Below are 16,539 nucleotides of genomic sequence, written 5' to 3'. Positions count from 1 at the left end.
TATGTTACATAGATAAACCTTTCATAGTTTTCCTTTCCCGTTTGACGAGTAGCTGTAGAGTATCTCACTATGGAAATCCACCCCCCCCCCCTCCTCAGTGATGCTGGAGTTGAGAAGTCTTTGCTGGTGGTCTGTCTACTGTGAATGTACTTTTTTAGAGCATTTAGAGTCTTTGTTGTGTCAGATGTGATTTGGCCTCTAGGAAAGTGCATCAACATTACTGTACTGCAAGATATGCACAATGGTTAAAAAACACCTCCTTTATCATCTTATTATTAGCACCAGAATGGAGTCATAGATAGACATTGATAGAGTTGTGGGTCAGTTGAACCAACCCCAAAGGGTCTGGATCATGATGGTCACCACTGTGACATCGTCTGGGTTCAGATGATGTGCAAAGCAGCAGCTTGGAACAGAAGAGAGGGGACGAGGAGCTGACTCATGTTTATTTTGCAGTGGCACAGTAAAGACTTTTGCAAATGACGACAGTTAGTGGATGTCCAAGCAAAGGGAGGGTGTGTGTCCTCAGCATACACTGTTTAATAACATATACCACAGCTGCGTGTAACAGTTCAATCTATCGAAGCCTGACGTGATACTGGTCTACTGGGCAGTGAGAGCTACTGGGCAGTTAAAGCTGGTCTACTGGGTAGTTCCAGCTCACACACTTTTCTACTGCCACATCAATCGTTATGGTTTCTGCTGATTTTCTTTGCCACTCACCACATTTCTCCTTTTGAAGAGAAATTGTATCATAATATGGGATTTAATAATTCATCATGCATTACATCCACCAGCATAGAGACCTAGAGCATTGCTAAACACACTGTCACAAAGACTGACCTGGTAAAACTGGAAGACAAAAGGTTTGTGAGATATTAGTTGTAATGAGTAAAGGCATCATGTGCAGAGACAAAAAGGCCCTTTAACAGCACTCACTACAGGTTATGGGGTGGGGGTTGATCGTCCTGTGCTGATCTCTGCTATGGAAGTAACGCTCCAGTATGTTCCATGTGGTCAGCTCAGTTCTGGTAATGTTACTACCAGAAAGACTTTGCTCTTAACTTACTTCATGTGCATCAACATATCCACACTATTCTAAAATCTAAACCGATAAAAACAGTGACGTAAATCCTAAATGCTGAGTTGGCTCTCATCTCCCATCGACCTCTAAATACGCTGCGTGAGGACCACCAGCATCACAGACGACCGAGGTCACCTAGAAATCGTGTAGAACCTCCAGCACGCTGGCGAGAGACCAGGCCTGGGTCTCACAGCTGAATGAGCAGTACTGGCCGTTCTCATTGGTCAGCTCTGGCAGGCCTTTCCAGGGAGACCTGAGAAAACAAACAGTTACCACCAACACTAAACACGCAAACCGGTGAGCAGGTAACTGTGGCCAGTCCCACCTCTCCAGGTGGGTGTAGTGTCGAGACAGAACGTTTTTAACGAGGTTCACTGTTTGGGCATAGGTTTCTTGTCCCATCTTCGTGGCAAAGTAGAGTTTAGCTCGCAGGAAATAGCCGACTGGCCACAGCCACTCCTACACAGGCAGAGGTAGAGTCAGTGATGGTCCAAATGGATGGTTGGATGGAATCATATAGGTCAGACATCTTCTACACAGTTACTACAGATAGAAGGCCTGAAGCTGTGTCATCAGCGGGTAGGTCGGACTCACCGGGCCTTGGTGGTAGTTGAAGCCTTTGGCCAGGTTGTAGTTGTCGTTGTCCAGTGCGTTGTCATACACCCCACAGTACACCATGTCACTAGGACAGCACAGACTCAAACATGTCATTTTACTTGAACTGTTGTCCATGAGTGGAAACACCTTGTGGGTGTGCGAGCACTTCTTACTCTGGGTCCAATGTCTTCATGCCCAGGGGCCCAAGCAACTTCTTTTCAGCCACCTCTAAAGCCTTCCAGGCTCTGTCCACCGTGAACAGCTCTGGAGCCTTTAAAGCACAACCCACAATCAGTCACAAACAAGACTACAGCTCTAGATGAGACATTAAAGCCGGGGGGCTTCACCTACCACCACCATGGAGATAGTGAAATTGGGCCTCAGCTGGTAGTCACACCAGGGGCTGGAGGCTCCATAGCTGTCCTTATAGATGCCCTTTTTATGCACCAGCTCTGGGCTTTTTTCATGGGGGTTGTTCGGGTCATCAGACACCCAGAAAGCCGCTTCAAAGGACTGTTGGAGCTGCTGGTTCCACTGGGAGTAGGTGACAAACTCTTCTTTACCTGGAACACAGTGTAAACGTAGCATAATGGAAATAAGAGTATCGCACCTAGTGTGTGTGTGTGTGTGTGTGTGTGTGTGTGTGTGTACGTGTGTGTACACATGCATGTGCATACCTTCTCTTTGCACTTTAGCTCCATCGTAGGGATACAGTCCTTTGGCATGGAGACCCACCACCCAGCGAACAGCTGACTTACTGAGACCAACTATCTCGACTGCTGCTCCGTCTCTGGACAGACAGTCACACAATGAAGAATTCTGAGCCACTGAAGTGGACGTGCATCAGAATGAGAGGCGTTACCTCGGAGTAGCTGGCATGCCTTTGTTCCTAGCTCTCTCACTCTCTCCCATTTTGTCCATCCAGGTGCCACAGTTAAAGCGGTTCCCCCCGGTGACGAAGCCAGTGGCTGGGTCCACCTTGGCCGTCACACTGAAGCCTGTAGAGGAGAAGCGGAGCGGATGTTTCATTGTAGACACACAAGCCTCTTCACAGTTCACCACCTGCCTTACCTTCATCTCTCATGTTCATGTCTATCTTGGGTCCAGCATTTCTCTCTCTGAAGGAGATTCCCTGTAGGTGGCACTGCAAAGCCTCTTGGATCACATCGTACAGGGGCTGTTCCTGTAAACACACACACTACAAAGGTCCACATTGCTGCAGGCGTGTGTGTCTGTTACATTGTGGGTCCTGTACGTACCACCTCTCCAGGTTTGCATGGCTCACAGTCGTCAGTAGGGTACATCCGTGTAACTGGGCAGTTAAGAATTTCATGACCTTGGGGAACATGGGTAGCGTAGTCCTGAAGCAAAGAAGAACACATCAGCAAACTATTATAACAAAGTACAAAGAGAGAGAGAAGTCTGTTTTATTATCAGTTATTATTATCATAATCATCATCAGCCAATTTGCTTACACCCACTAATGTAATGTAAACACCCAGTATGCATGCAACATTCTTCATCCACACTAGACACAGCACAGACATCAAGCAACCTCACCCATTCAGCGCTTATGTGCACTGTCATTTGGCGCCTCACCCCAGTTTGTGTGTGTATCTACCTGGATGCACTGCAGCCACCACCACACAGCATCGCGACAGTTGTACCGAGCGCAGCGTCCCTCGCCCAGCAGGTTGGGAATCAAACCGTGACGCAGGGTTCCAGCAAAAGCCAGGATGATGTTCCTAAGGAAACCAAAAGTCATTTAGATTAATGTCCTAAAACATACTTTGGTTCATAAGTGGAACAAGGATGTGTGACTTTTTAACTTCAGTAATGACACCATCCATCCATGGATGAAGGCAGACGCTCAAGAACACGATTCTTTTACTCACGTGTCTAGAGATATAGTGTTGACTGTCAAAGAAAACGCTAAACATCCAACTACGACACACAGCACACTGAGAATAAATGTTACCGAGCCTCAGTGTGTCTTCCAGTAAGAAGCATCAATCCTCTGAGCGCAATGAAAGTGTCTCTGCCCCAGCAGCGGAAAATTCCAGAGGAGAAATGAGGAAGACCTGCAAATATATCAGTTATATGTCACTAGAATCAGGGTTTTTACATAGTGGAACACACTCTAACCTATACTCATCAGATTTTCTGTTGCTAGGTTACCTGCAGCAAGAGATACACAGCACTGCTCCTTCTGGCCTGTGATCGGACTGACGCGATAGGGGACATTCTCTAAGTTTACAGAGAGCAGAGGAAGAGCCGGAAAGCGGCCGACTCCACACATCTGAACCGAGCCCAGCGCCAGGTGACGAACAAAGCTGGAGCCATTCTGGACAAAACTGGACCAAAACGACCAAATATCAGCAAACGAGAGAACATGTCAACGTGATCAAAATCAATCACCCACTTTACCTCGACATTTGTTTGTAGGCAGCATCCAGAGCTGTGGTGTAGGTGGACACCAGAATGGCATCAAAATAACAGGGAATGAGGTAGCGAGGGATGTGTTTCACATAATCAAACATGGCTCCCAACCACTGACCCACCTGCAGACACACAAAGTCAGTACCTGACATCCCCACCGGTAAAACCTGAACCCAGCTACAGTGTGGGAGGACCTCACCAGAGCCAGAGGTCCCTCTCTGCTCGTCAGCCGGTTAGAGACAAAGTCTATCAGCCAGTCTCCTTGTCTGAGGTTAGCGCACACAGGATGGCCCAGGTCGTTGTTCGGACGGACGTCCGCAAACACCGACATCAGCCCTGCAGACACACAACAGCTACCGTCACACTCCAAAATGATCGTGGGTCCTGGTGGACTCCCTACGGAACGTGGGTCCTCAGGCTCCATTCTCTTGGGCTGAGGGGGAGTGTTTGCCTCTGGCTCTCCTGGGGTGGATAACGTTGACCCACCAGTGGTCATTTTTTACCTCGGGTGTCATCACTGTGGCTGCTGTGGCTCTGCCTGGTGGGTTCTGTGTGGGTGACTCGGGTTGCGAAGCCTGCCCTGCTAAACTAAAAGGTATGTACAGTAGGATCCCTGGATTTCTTCCCTCCGCTCGTTTGACTGGGTGTGGCGGCCGGCCTTCTCTTCACAGGTGATAATAATAATAATAATAATAATAATAATAATAATAATAATAATGATAATAATAATAATAATAATAATAATAATAATAATAATAATAATAATAATAATAATAATAATAATAATAATAATAATAATAATAATAATAATTTTAACACACAACACCAGAACCTATAAACAGGCGTCCTAAACTCAAGTGCAAGTACTGCTGCCATTTACTGTTAATAATGTTTGAGTATGATATATTATGATATTGTATGTCAAGTTTGAGACCCCTGATCTACAATGTCATTAGCATCCATAGCATAAACACCATCTACAGCATCCACACATTCTACACTGTCAACAGTGTCTACACTACCTTGCAGTCCAGCATATTTGAAGGTCTCCCAACCGGGGACGCTGTAGCAGCCTCCACCATCTTCCTGTTCTTCTGAGCCACAGCGGAACAACAGGACATTCATGTCTGCTAAGGTCAGTTTGGACATGAGTCTGTGAAACACGCAAATTAACATCATATATAAAGTCCAGCAGGAGGAGATTCAAATATTCTTCACATTAACCAGTTCTGCTCCATTAGGGCTAATCAGGGTGTGGCTGGATGACGGCTAACAGCTCTGGACATGCATCACTCACTGTGACAGCGGCTTTCGCAGCGCCTCAGGTGGGTTCTCATCTGCAACACTGCCTCGCTTGTACTTTGGGCTGAACTGGGACAGGTAGTACCTGAGGACCCCCACCACCTTCTGGGCCTTTGGGTCCAGACTCACCCTAGGTGAAGAAGGATGGTTGGAAATTACATGAACTAAAGGCTGGTTTAAATAAAGCAGTGTTAGTTTTACCTGAAGGCGATGACGCTGCCAGGTGTCAGCTTCTGGAAGCTGATTTCCTGCACAAACTCAGACCGACCTTTAGATGTCACCCCAGCTTGCTTCACCACTTTACTGTCCTGTAACTATATGCACAGAACAGTGCTGTGTTATTGATATACATCGTTTTACTTCGTACAGCTTCAGATGTAGTGATGAGTCCATGATATTTAGTATTACAGCTATGTGCTCTTTGATTTCCACTGTGTATTCTGGCATGCCGTTGATGTAGTCGTCATCTTTCCTGTAGATGCCAACGTTCCTTTCCACTGTCCTGGCCTCCAGTATCACTTCCTCGATCTTTCCTGCAGAGACAATGAATGTTTTCAGCATAGAGAACTGTGGTCCACCCCTAATATGACTGCTCCTTACCAGGTATGAACATAGGTGGGACGTTGGCATCATACTGGTGAACCTTGGGGTCCTTGAAAGCCGTCCTGCACACTGCTACCACAGACTGGTGGGTGACGGGACAGTGGCGGGTAATCGCAACTATGTCTGCATCAACCTGGTCTACATACACCTTGTGGGCAGAGGCTTTGCAATTAGTCTTTCTGTGATTTGTAGGACATGCAGCACCACAGACAGAGATCTAGACTTCGCATGTACCTGTATAAATCCTTGGGCAGCTAGCTCCTGGTGAAGCTTGTTCAGTGCCAGTTTCCCAGCTATGATGCCAGAGTGAGGTCCCACTTCACTGGCTGAGGAGGCTGGTGCAGTCGCATTCCACTTGGGGTAGAAACGCTCTTCCTTCACGACAGAGATCTGGACACACATTATCCAAACTGAAACAATGTAGAGTAAAAGCATAGCTACTGCAGCTGGATGGATGGGTCATTTGTGCGTGTGTCACCTGGTGTGGTACTAATTCATCGTATCCTCTGGTGGAGCCAGTAGCACAGCAGGCCATGGAGACAACAGCTGAACTGGGCAGAGAGTCCAACGCTGAGCGAAGCTATATCAGAAGCACAACCCACTGAACATCTGCAGAGGTAAACAATCACACTCAACAAGCTGCCCTGCAATCTGACTCTCACCTGTATGGGGCACTCATTGTCATGCGTCACATCAAGGAACATGGCGTGTGCAATGGAGGGGATCAGTGGACGGAGACTGGGCTGAACAAAGGCTCCCACTGGCTCACCTCCGTAACGATAGACTAGTCGGCCCTCCTCGTGGCAGTCACCAGCTGACATGGCCTCTGTGGGAGGAAGGAGGGTGAGACAATTTAGACCTGATGCACCAGTTCGTACGTTCAAGTTTATGTTAGTCTGAGCAGGTGGACAACACAAGTTAAGCACAAACATTTAGCTGTTAACGCTCAGAGTGATTCTGATAACTGTAAAATTTATACCCACGCCTTGTATTCTATATATTTTGAGAAGGTGGTACTATCTAGTGTTGTATACATTTAATAGGGTCCCATCCCAAGCTGAGCAGAGTGGGAACCTTGTGCCCTTACTGAATAAATACACAATAGTAAGTGAACTTCTTTGGCTGCCGTTCCAGAGCTTCCTAGAGCTGGGAATTAGACCTGAGTAACATCCAGAAAGAACTGATTCCTGGCTTGTCTTGTGTCAATAGATAACTTGCCTTAAAATGTTTCTGTTGAACTGAGTGTATAGTTTGAAGGCTCCGACTCGGCCCCAATGCTGAGCAGCTGCAGTGGCATTTAATGTTGCTGCAGCTGTTTCACCTCAGAGCCTCTGCAGTGAACCTGACGGTGCATCGTATCCGTTCACACCAGACCCTTATTCTAGTTTCACTTGGTTTCTAGTCATCAGGAGTGTACTGTAGCATCTTTTTGTTCTAAATGAACCAATTTTTCAGGTGTGTGTCAATACCTCGTATCAGTGAAGTGATCCCTAGCTTGGTAACAAAGACGTTATCCAGCTCCTCACTGCCGGTGAAGAGTTCAGCCACCACATACAGATTAGGACACACTGTTCTGGCCACGTCCAGCATGAACTAATTCACCACACCATGGCAGCACAGCAAAACAGAGTGTGTGTGGGGTGGGGTGGGGGGTTAAGGCATTCAAGTAAAAAGAAAGAGGAGTGGAGACAATGCGAAGGGAACACACCACACCATTACCATGCATCCAAGACACAAGGTGGAGAAAAATGCAGTGAAGAGAAAAAGAAAAAACACAGTTAGTTGAGTTCGTACCTCGTATCAGGCTGCTAATTCCCAGCCGATTTACAAACACATTGTCAATCAGCTCGCTGCCTGTAAATAGCTCAGCTATCACATATAGATTGGGTCTGACCGCTCTGGCTGCATCTAGCATAGCCTGGACAGGGCAACACATCAGCATCAGATAGAGAGAGAACAACAGTTAACACAGGTCTGAGGACATACAGTAGAAAAACCCTGCACTGGACACGTAATCGGTGAATTACACACTCTCCATAAACTTTTGTATTAGGCCACGTTAGGACCGAAGCAAACCTATGATCCTAAACCTGATGTATGACATCACCTCAGCCACATGCAGCGGTGTGGAGTGGCAGTTGTCCAGTCTGACTCCATGGAAATACTTGGCTGTGATCTCAGTGTACTTCTGCATGTGGGCCCACAGGTACGGACAGTCTTCAGGTCCGTTGCCATAGCGCAGTTTGACACTGTCACCCCAACAGATCAGCTCCCGGCGCAGGTACACGTTTGAGCCTACAGGGAGTGAGGTACAGAGGCTAACAACTACCTCACTGGGCCAGTTCTGGGTTTTTAAAAAAAACCTTTTATATGTGTACAGGCTGATTCCTGTGTCTGTGTTTGTATTGGATCATATGACTGGTTTTCTGTGTCTACCTGGCTCAGCAAAGTTGCGCAGTGGATCATCCCCCATCACCCAACCATTATGAGCCAAGCAGTGACACATCTTGTCTGGCTGGTTCAGAAGCTCCATCTCTTGCTCCAGAGTCATGTCTTGATATGGGAAGGTGAAATACCTGGGAGAGACAGTGGACAACGATCACATCCACCAATGTCACGGCCCAATTACATGCATGGGTTTCATGCAGCATTACCTGGTCACCAGAGGGTTCTCCTTGGTAACAGGCCCCAGTTTAGGTCCATGATCAGCCAGACGCTCATAAGTTACATTTCCCAAAACACAGTTGACAGCCTTGATGTATAAAGGCACAGAGTAAATGTTAAGAAATGAGGATTGTCAGTGCTGAATTTTGATGGTTAATGATCTCTAAAGCACTTTTCCCTCCGACGCTTCTCATTCTGCTCACACACACAAAACAGTGCCCCTCCCCCCCACTTATACTTGTACTGTAACCTACCAGACCCCTAACCTAACTGTGTTTCTATATAAAACCGTAATGGCACGTCTTTATTGTTCTAATAGAAATCTATAGAACCCAAATGTTGTGTGAGGTCCTGTCCTTATTCTAGTCTGATACGTGACATGAGCCTAACTCTGCCTGTTACTCCTGTACCACACCTGCTCCTGATGCTGCTGGACGACCTGGAGGTGTTCGGCATTCAGCTCATTCAGTTTTTGTCTAAGCCAATCACAGCATTCTTCAATGTGCTGTGGGGAGGAGCTGCAACAACAACAACAACAACACACTCTACAGTTTGTAGAAGCAACATTTATTAATTGATTAAATGACAAGCACTCTCTAAAGACAAAAACCATGGACTGATTCACAGCCTGACTGCACAAGACAAGTGATGTGGAGTTCTACCTGTGAGGTACAAACGTCTCCAGAGCAGAGTCCATGTCCACTGTGTTGCCGTAGCGACGGTACAGCAGGTCCTGGGTGATCTTCAGGCCATGTTTCCCCCCAGTCTTACTACGATCTGGCTTACTGCCTAAAAGCACATGTGTAAACAGAGACTAGGAGATTAAGGGACATGCAAGTTGCACACAAAGCCACAAAACTCTGAGACTCTAAGTTGCCACTGTGTAAGAAAACCAAAAACTTTCTAGACAATATAAAAACACTAATTACTGACCAAACCTCCCTGTATCAGATGTCTACTTCTGCATGGGACTCTGCCCGTTTTAACGCTCAGGTCCCTGTTATGGTGTTTTCCTCCCAGTCCTTCTTTCTGTGTCCTCTTGTGTTAGGAGCATTTTTGGTTTTGTGATGTTTATTTGGATTAATGGAGTTTGCCAGTAAGTCATTCTATTCGTCTCTTTGCTCAAACATTTGAAGATTCCGCCTGCCATAATGAACCTGTCTTCCAGTTGCAGTGTTTTTTATGCTGCAGGTTCACTCTTTCCTATTTCAGGGCACAAACCCTGCAGCTACTCTGAGCCTGCCAGACTTTTTATTGCAATGACGCAAGCATCGAGCTACATGCAGTGATGTTCACTTAGTTTCTGACTAATACTTGTCTCCACTGACCATTTTTCAGAAGGATCCGAAACTGTTCCACGGCACTTTCCACTTTGACCTGGTAGAACTCCCACAGCTTGATCTCAGGAAAGAGATCCTGATGCATCACTGTACGAATGGCCTGATAAACACAAGGAAGAAAAAACAGCAAATTATTTCTTAGTACACTGCAGCCTTCATAGCTCCTTTCACAATGTCCAGCTTTACTCACATTCAGATGACTCTGGCTGGTGATGTCAGCAGGAAGGCCTTTTGCCTTGTAACGTCCCTCCGCAATTCTGGTGGTCAAATGCCATAAAGCTCTGTCTAAGACCCAGGCTGGGCGCAGGTGGGGGGAATTCACCAGATTGTAACCACACTCTGGATGTTCTCGTATCCACTTGCTGTTGGCAGCTACAAAGACAAAGCAGATTTGGTGGCCCCTATAATTTACCCCATCACGTTTGTACAACACAGAATCCATGTCCCTTCATCCTTCACCTGGGTGCATTCATTCACGGTACATTTTCACAGATTATCAGATTATCAATGTAAGGACCTGCCCATTTAAATAGCCCAAAAGGCAAATTAACTGCCAGGGAAAAGACCTAGTGATGCTAAACTATGACAACTCTTATATAATATTGGAATCAATAAAAATTTGTTAAGAAATAATGGACCATTCAAAGTACAGCATAGTTAGAACATGCCCTGACCAATGATCCATTTAAACCTTTATTCTGAAAAGCTACTGCCAAACTAATGTTGTATGTTTTCCAAATATGTTGTGCACCATATCAAGGATATGAGTTTTATGCATTTATGTTGAAAAACTGTGTTGACTTGCTTTTTTAAGTTTACGTTAAGGTCATAAATATATTTATCTAAATAATAAACATTAACTCACCAGTGTGATTGTACACCACATCTGTAATAGACAGCATGCTCCACTCTTTCCTTAACTTCTCAACCAGCATTCCCACATCTTCCCAGCTATAGCGCTGACCCTCTGGGCTGAAGTCAGGGTTGAAGGCCAGCTGATCAGCTAGAGAGTAGCAGGACCTGGACACTCCTAGAGTCTGCAGAGGAGTGAAGTGGATCATGTTGTACCCTGGAAAAGGGCAACACCAAGGAAACACTTATTGAAACACACACTTTGCACAAGGCCACCAAACTTTAATACCCAACTGTACACAGTGTAAACATAGAGTACACTCTGTTTGTCTATGTTCCTTAAACAAGCCGAGGAAACCGAGGAAGGAAATTAATAAATGACTGACTGGCTGTCAATACTTTAGCCTCTACAGTTCAACTGTATGGTCCCAGTTCGTCTACTTGTATGAGGTTACAAATGACACACTCACCTGACTCCTTGGCTACTCTAAGCCTATCTGGCCAATCATCCAAGTGGCCCAGGCATTTTGACAGGTAGGTCTGAATGGTAATGCAGTCCAGCGGAAGGACTTGGTTGTCTGATCCAACACGAAGAACTGGGTCAACCACAATGTATCCTCCCCCTGACCGCTCTGTGTCTCTGCAGCCAAACAAAGAAGGTAGAATAAGCAGTAAACCATGTTCAACAGGGAACAAGGGGAGAAAGAAACAAAAAGAAGGACATTCTTACCCACATCCAAAATAGTACTGATAGGACCCAGCTGTCTTCAGGTCCAGGGAGCAGAATTTATCAGAGTCATCTTCTTTCCCCGACGGGTAATTCCAATCCAGAACACGGAAGATGTGTCGTTTGAACTGCTGCCCCTCCAGTGGGTAGTTTGTGTGCACCATAACCTTCCTGCCCTGAAGGCTTGGGCCCAGGCGGAACTGCAGTTCAAACCCTTCCAGAAAAGTAAAGTACTAAAGTATCAGCATTGACCAAATAGCAACAAGCTTAATTCTGCTTCTGTCTGTGCATCCTGGCACAAAGACAGTATAGGTACAGTATTGTGAGCCAGAGCTTGTACCTTATTAATATATTTAATCTGGTCCAGGTTGAGGTTTACCTCAGTAAATCCCTATTGAATATGGGCCTTCTTCAGTGATACAGTACACTAAAATCAGCTTTAAAGACAATAAAAGTCCATTATCTGTTCTGTACAAATCTAGTCATTACTAAGTCACTCAGTGCATGCTAACGTTTCCACTGATGCCTTAAATCATGAACCTTTGTTTCCAATACATTACATTACATTTTAATTTAAAAGCTACCGTATATGGAGAGGAAACAATCATTGATTACCTTGTTCAAGTCTGAACAGTGTCCTCTCTAAGTTTTCCTTTTCGTTGAGCATTAGGACTCGAATCTGCTTCAGGTGTTGAGGCAACATCTTATGAAGATCTCGTCAAAGTGAAATGATCTCTGCTCTCCTGCAGAGAAACAAGGTGGGTGAACAATTACTAACCATCAAGTCATCAGTTTATTGTAACTGCAGAGGTTTTAGGCTCTTTGACAAGGTGATGCTGAAATAGGCTTCATGACTTCTTTAACTTGGATGTAATCTATTGTTATTGTCTTGTTTCAGGCTCCTGCTTTGGAAATCTTGTGCTGATGTTGTAAGCAAACGGCTTATTGAAAGCTTCCATACAGAACCCGAGGCTGCAGAACGCCACACACTGAATAGAAAAAGTGTTCATCTTCAGCCGCTTTCCTTTTCCTTCGGTCTATGACAAGTGAAACTATTTTAAAGCTTTGTTTACCTTATTTATGAAACTAATGCTAACACACTATGATTCAACTGCATTTTGTTTCTTCTGGGTTTCATTTTTTTCATGTGTGGACAATAGCTTTTAATGTATGACTAAATCATTGCTCAACCAGAGTATGCAAAGCCTGCTACAAAAGGTGCTTTATGCAACACTAGGATGTGTGTGAGCTATCAGAGTTTGGACCATCAGAGAAGCAACATGAGAAAAGTTATAGGGAAAATGTCCAGAGGGATCGTGTTAGGACATCGTGTTAGGAGAAGAAGGTATTGGTTAAGCCTGGACCTCTAGGCAATCAGATGATTGAGTGTTGTGCAAACTTGTTGTAAAACATGAGGAAGTTTGTCCTAATACTTGCACAAAACGAGGCATGTCTGTAATTTTAAACAGACAGCAGCTAAAAATAATTTAGATACAACCCATGAAGTGGAAAGCTACATAGACCAACAATAGCTTCAGTAGTAGCACATTCAAACGTGCATAAAATATATAGCTTTTTTACACACACCAATGTATTTCAACTATTTATTTGATATAAATCTGATGATTATGGCTTAGAGCTAAAGTTGAATATTACATAGGTTTTTACACTCTAATGATCTAATTAACACCTTTTTGTGAGTTTGTGTTTGTAGCGTACTAAACCAGCTGACTGTCACTGACTGTCCAAAATGAGGGAGAGCCATAAAATGTCAAAGGGTCACAGATGCTGCAAATTTCACTGTTTAAACTACCCAAACAAACCGAGCTTCTGACGAGCTTCTGAACCACTGAACCAAGATGCACGTTTACATATATTCTATTGAATATTCTATTGAACAGATAACGGGAGCAGGTGAAAGCATCCACAGTCACTGAACCCTCGGTCTGCGTCTGCGCACTGCGGCGGCCTGAGCAGCACAAGGTCAGGATTCCAGCCGTTAATGTCAAACTGTCTATTTATAAAGCTCAGCCTGCTCGGCTCGTGGAGGTCCGTGACCGATGCAAGGTGAAAGAAACACGCACAGGGAAACGGCAAAATTCAGAGACGTGAAGGTCCCGACTGTGACTGATTCCAAACTCCAGTCAAAGCAGCAAATTATGACTGCGTCGCTTTTGCTGCAGAACACAGCAGAGTCCACTTTGCTGGCAGTGACTAATTCATTGATCGGTCAACGTGAAATCGACTGACGACGTCCAAAGCACTAAAAATACAATTAAACAGATGTCCGCTGATGCAATCGGCCACAACAGAAGACGCCGCTGGAGCCTCGGAGCTGTCATTTACCGAAGCAGCGGCTGTAGGACGACGGGACAAGCTAGTACAGAGCTTCCGACCTGCCAAAAACGAAACGCAGAACTGCAACAGCCTAGAGCCTGCGCAACCGTGTCTGAATGTCCGCCTCTACTCGCCTGTCAGTTGTGTCTTCGCTTGGCCACAGCAACAGGAGAACAGTTAGCGGTGGAACAGAAGCTCGGCTGTTTTCCTGTGTGGACGGAGGCTGACCTGGGGGGCGTGGTCTGCAGGCCGAGACCGATTACCGTAATACCCCGACAAAACAGACGAGACAACGAAACGCACTAGACAACAGAAGGCAGCAACTAACAATCTGTTATAGCCTGACAGGAAAAAGTAGAGGAAGAAGACAAGAGAAACTGAAATACCTTACATTACTTCAAGGTATAATGATTAGATAAAATATATATAGATGCTTCAGGAACAATAAATGGCAGAGTAGGTTTTATGTTTGCTATTCCGGAGTCAAACATTGTGACATATAAAAAAAATTATGCTAACTTATTATGGCAATATGGCAATTGTGTGTTACAGCGAATAGAGGAAGTTAAACCTTTAAGTATAGAAACAATATAGTATTAGACATTAGACATTTAACATGTGTTATTGGTGAATGTTATTATTAAATTACTTCAGTATTATGTTCTATAAAATTAGATACAATAGATACAATAGTAATAGTATTTGGATTCCTGCACTTAAAGGGGTAGAGGGAAATGAAACCTCTGATACCTACGCAAAAAGAAGCAGGGTAATTCAATTCAATTCAATTTTATTTACAGTATATAGCGCCAAATCACAGATAGAGAGAGAGAAAAGTACAGAAGCAGCAACAACAGAGCACAGGCAGGATGGTTGAAAGGAAAGGAAACAGAGGAGCTCCATGTTTAAGACCCCAATCTACTGTATGTCTATTGCAACCACCAATCATTGCCAGTGACCTGAACAAAGGAATGTTTTAAGCCTGATCTTAAAGGTGGAGAGTGTGTCAGCTTCTCAAACCTGAACAGGAAGCTGGTTCCACAGGAGAGGAGCTTGGTAACTAAAAGCTCTGCCTCCCGTTCTACATTTAAAGAATCTAGAAACCACAAATAGCCACAAATAAAAGTGTTCTGCTGGGAGCATAATATTACAGGCAGCCAATGCAGAGAAGCTAATGTTGGAGAAATGTGATCTCTCTTTCTAAGTCCTATCAGAACTTTGGCTGCAGCATTTTGAATTAGCTGTAGGCTTTTAAATCAGCTGTTACTGTAGGAAATCCTCTGAGTAAGGAGTTACAGTAGTCCAGTTATCTCTGTAATATAATGTTATGATGAACTGTATCAAATGCAGCACTAAGATTTAACAGAACAAGGACAGAAACTAGACCATTGTCTGAAGCTAAGAGACGATCATTAGTGACTCTAACCAGAGCTACTGTATTTCTGTGCTACTGTATGGTGTTTTCTATATCTAGACTGGATATCTTCATACAGGTTATTCCCACTCAGGTGGTCAGATAATTGTTTAGCCATGATTTTTTCAAGAATCTTAGAAATAAAGGGTACATTTGAAATGGGCCTATAGTTGGCTACTTCTCCAGGGTCCAGAGTAGATTTTTTAAATAAAGTTTTGACCACAGCCACCTTAAAAGCCTGTGATACACAGCCTATATGTAAAGATTGGTTGATTTGATTTACTGTAATATGGACAAGCTGATCAAGGGTAGAACTTCTTTGAGTAATCTGGTTGGGATTGGGTCTAAAAGACAAGTGGACGACTTGGAAGAGTTAATTATTGAAGTTAACTCCATATGAGTTATGAGGGAAACGCTCTCTAAGACAAAGGACTTGGTAAATTTAAAGTTGATAGATCTAAACAGTGATTTCTGTCATTTGGAGGAAGACGCTGCTGAATGTCTTTTCTAATGGTGATAATTTGATTAGTAAATTGGTTCATAAAGTCATTGCTGCTGAGATTTAAGGGGATAGTAGACTCAATACAGCTATGACTCTTACAGTAGTCAGCCTGGCTACTGTGCTGAAAAGAACCCTGGCGCTGGGCCTGGGGTCAATTATTGTAAATTTAAAAGTTAATAAGAAATAGTCAGATAACAAAGGGTTTTGGTAAAGAACTATTAAATTACCAATTTCAACCCCATATGTCAGGACAAGATCGAGGGTATGGTTAAAACGGTGAGTGGGTTCATTTACCTGCTGAGTAAAACCAATAGTGTCTATTACAGTAATGAGTTAAAAGCAGTGCTGAGACAGTTACTGTCAACATCTACAAGAATGTTAAAGTCTTCCAATACAATGACTTTATCTGTGCTAAGAACTAAGTTACATAAGAATACAGAGAATTCAGTTAAGAGCTCGGAATATGGAGCAGGAGGACGATAAACAATATAAGACACAACTGGCTTCTGAGAATTCTCGTAAGTCCTCTTTGATTTGTGTGTGACTTGTATAGTTTAGGTGGTCAGGAAGCAGACACAGTCTCTATGCGATAACTAAAACTAAGACTAAGAGTGGGTGGCTGCTGTAGAGAACATGCAGAGAGGCTTGTAAGACTGCAACAATATATAATAATGTGAA

At 44.3% G+C, this 16,539-nt stretch overlaps 1 protein-coding gene across 4 annotated transcripts; it reads right to left on the bottom strand.

Annotated features, from left to right (window-relative positions):
* Positions 1-429: 429 nt before the first annotated feature.
* Positions 430-14,232, bottom strand: agla (amylo-alpha-1, 6-glucosidase, 4-alpha-glucanotransferase a). 4 transcript variants are annotated; one of them, XM_029132351.3, is made up of 35 exons: positions 14,080-14,232; positions 12,224-12,351; positions 11,612-11,822; positions 11,352-11,521; positions 10,895-11,098; positions 10,220-10,401; positions 10,018-10,129; positions 9,352-9,478; positions 9,105-9,207; positions 8,680-8,777; positions 8,462-8,601; positions 8,133-8,320; positions 7,820-7,943; positions 6,688-6,851; positions 6,504-6,605; positions 6,260-6,415; positions 6,023-6,173; positions 5,831-5,955; positions 5,624-5,736; positions 5,418-5,552; positions 5,143-5,273; positions 4,320-4,456; positions 4,109-4,242; positions 3,860-4,035; positions 3,660-3,762; positions 3,303-3,426; positions 2,941-3,042; positions 2,753-2,864; positions 2,544-2,679; positions 2,359-2,471; positions 2,033-2,244; positions 1,855-1,952; positions 1,679-1,766; positions 1,410-1,543; positions 430-1,337 (listed from the first exon to the last, which is right to left on the bottom strand). In XM_029132351.3, the coding sequence occupies exons 2-35, from the start codon at positions 12,309-12,311 to the stop codon at positions 1,220-1,222; spliced, it is 4,611 nt and encodes a 1,536-aa protein (XP_028988184.1). In that variant the 5' UTR covers positions 12,312-12,351; positions 14,080-14,232; the 3' UTR covers positions 430-1,219. The 4 variants fall into 4 exon arrangements, with proteins under 4 accessions (XP_028988184.1, XP_028988183.1, XP_028988185.1 ...); XM_029132350.3 differs by lacking the exon at positions 7,820-7,943 and adding an exon at positions 7,495-7,618; XM_029132352.3 differs by lacking the exons at positions 7,820-7,943; positions 12,224-12,351; positions 14,080-14,232 and adding an exon at positions 7,495-7,618 and having other exon boundaries at positions 11,616-11,755.
* Between the last annotated feature and the right edge of the window lie 2,307 nt (positions 14,233-16,539).

The sequence above is a fragment of the Betta splendens genome, chromosome 17, assembly GCF_900634795.4.
Source record: "Betta splendens chromosome 17, fBetSpl5.4, whole genome shotgun sequence".
NCBI lineage: Eukaryota > Metazoa > Chordata > Actinopteri > Anabantiformes > Osphronemidae > Betta > Betta splendens.
Note: the sequence above shows the minus strand (reverse complement) of the source record. Positions and strands in the feature narration are given on the sequence as shown.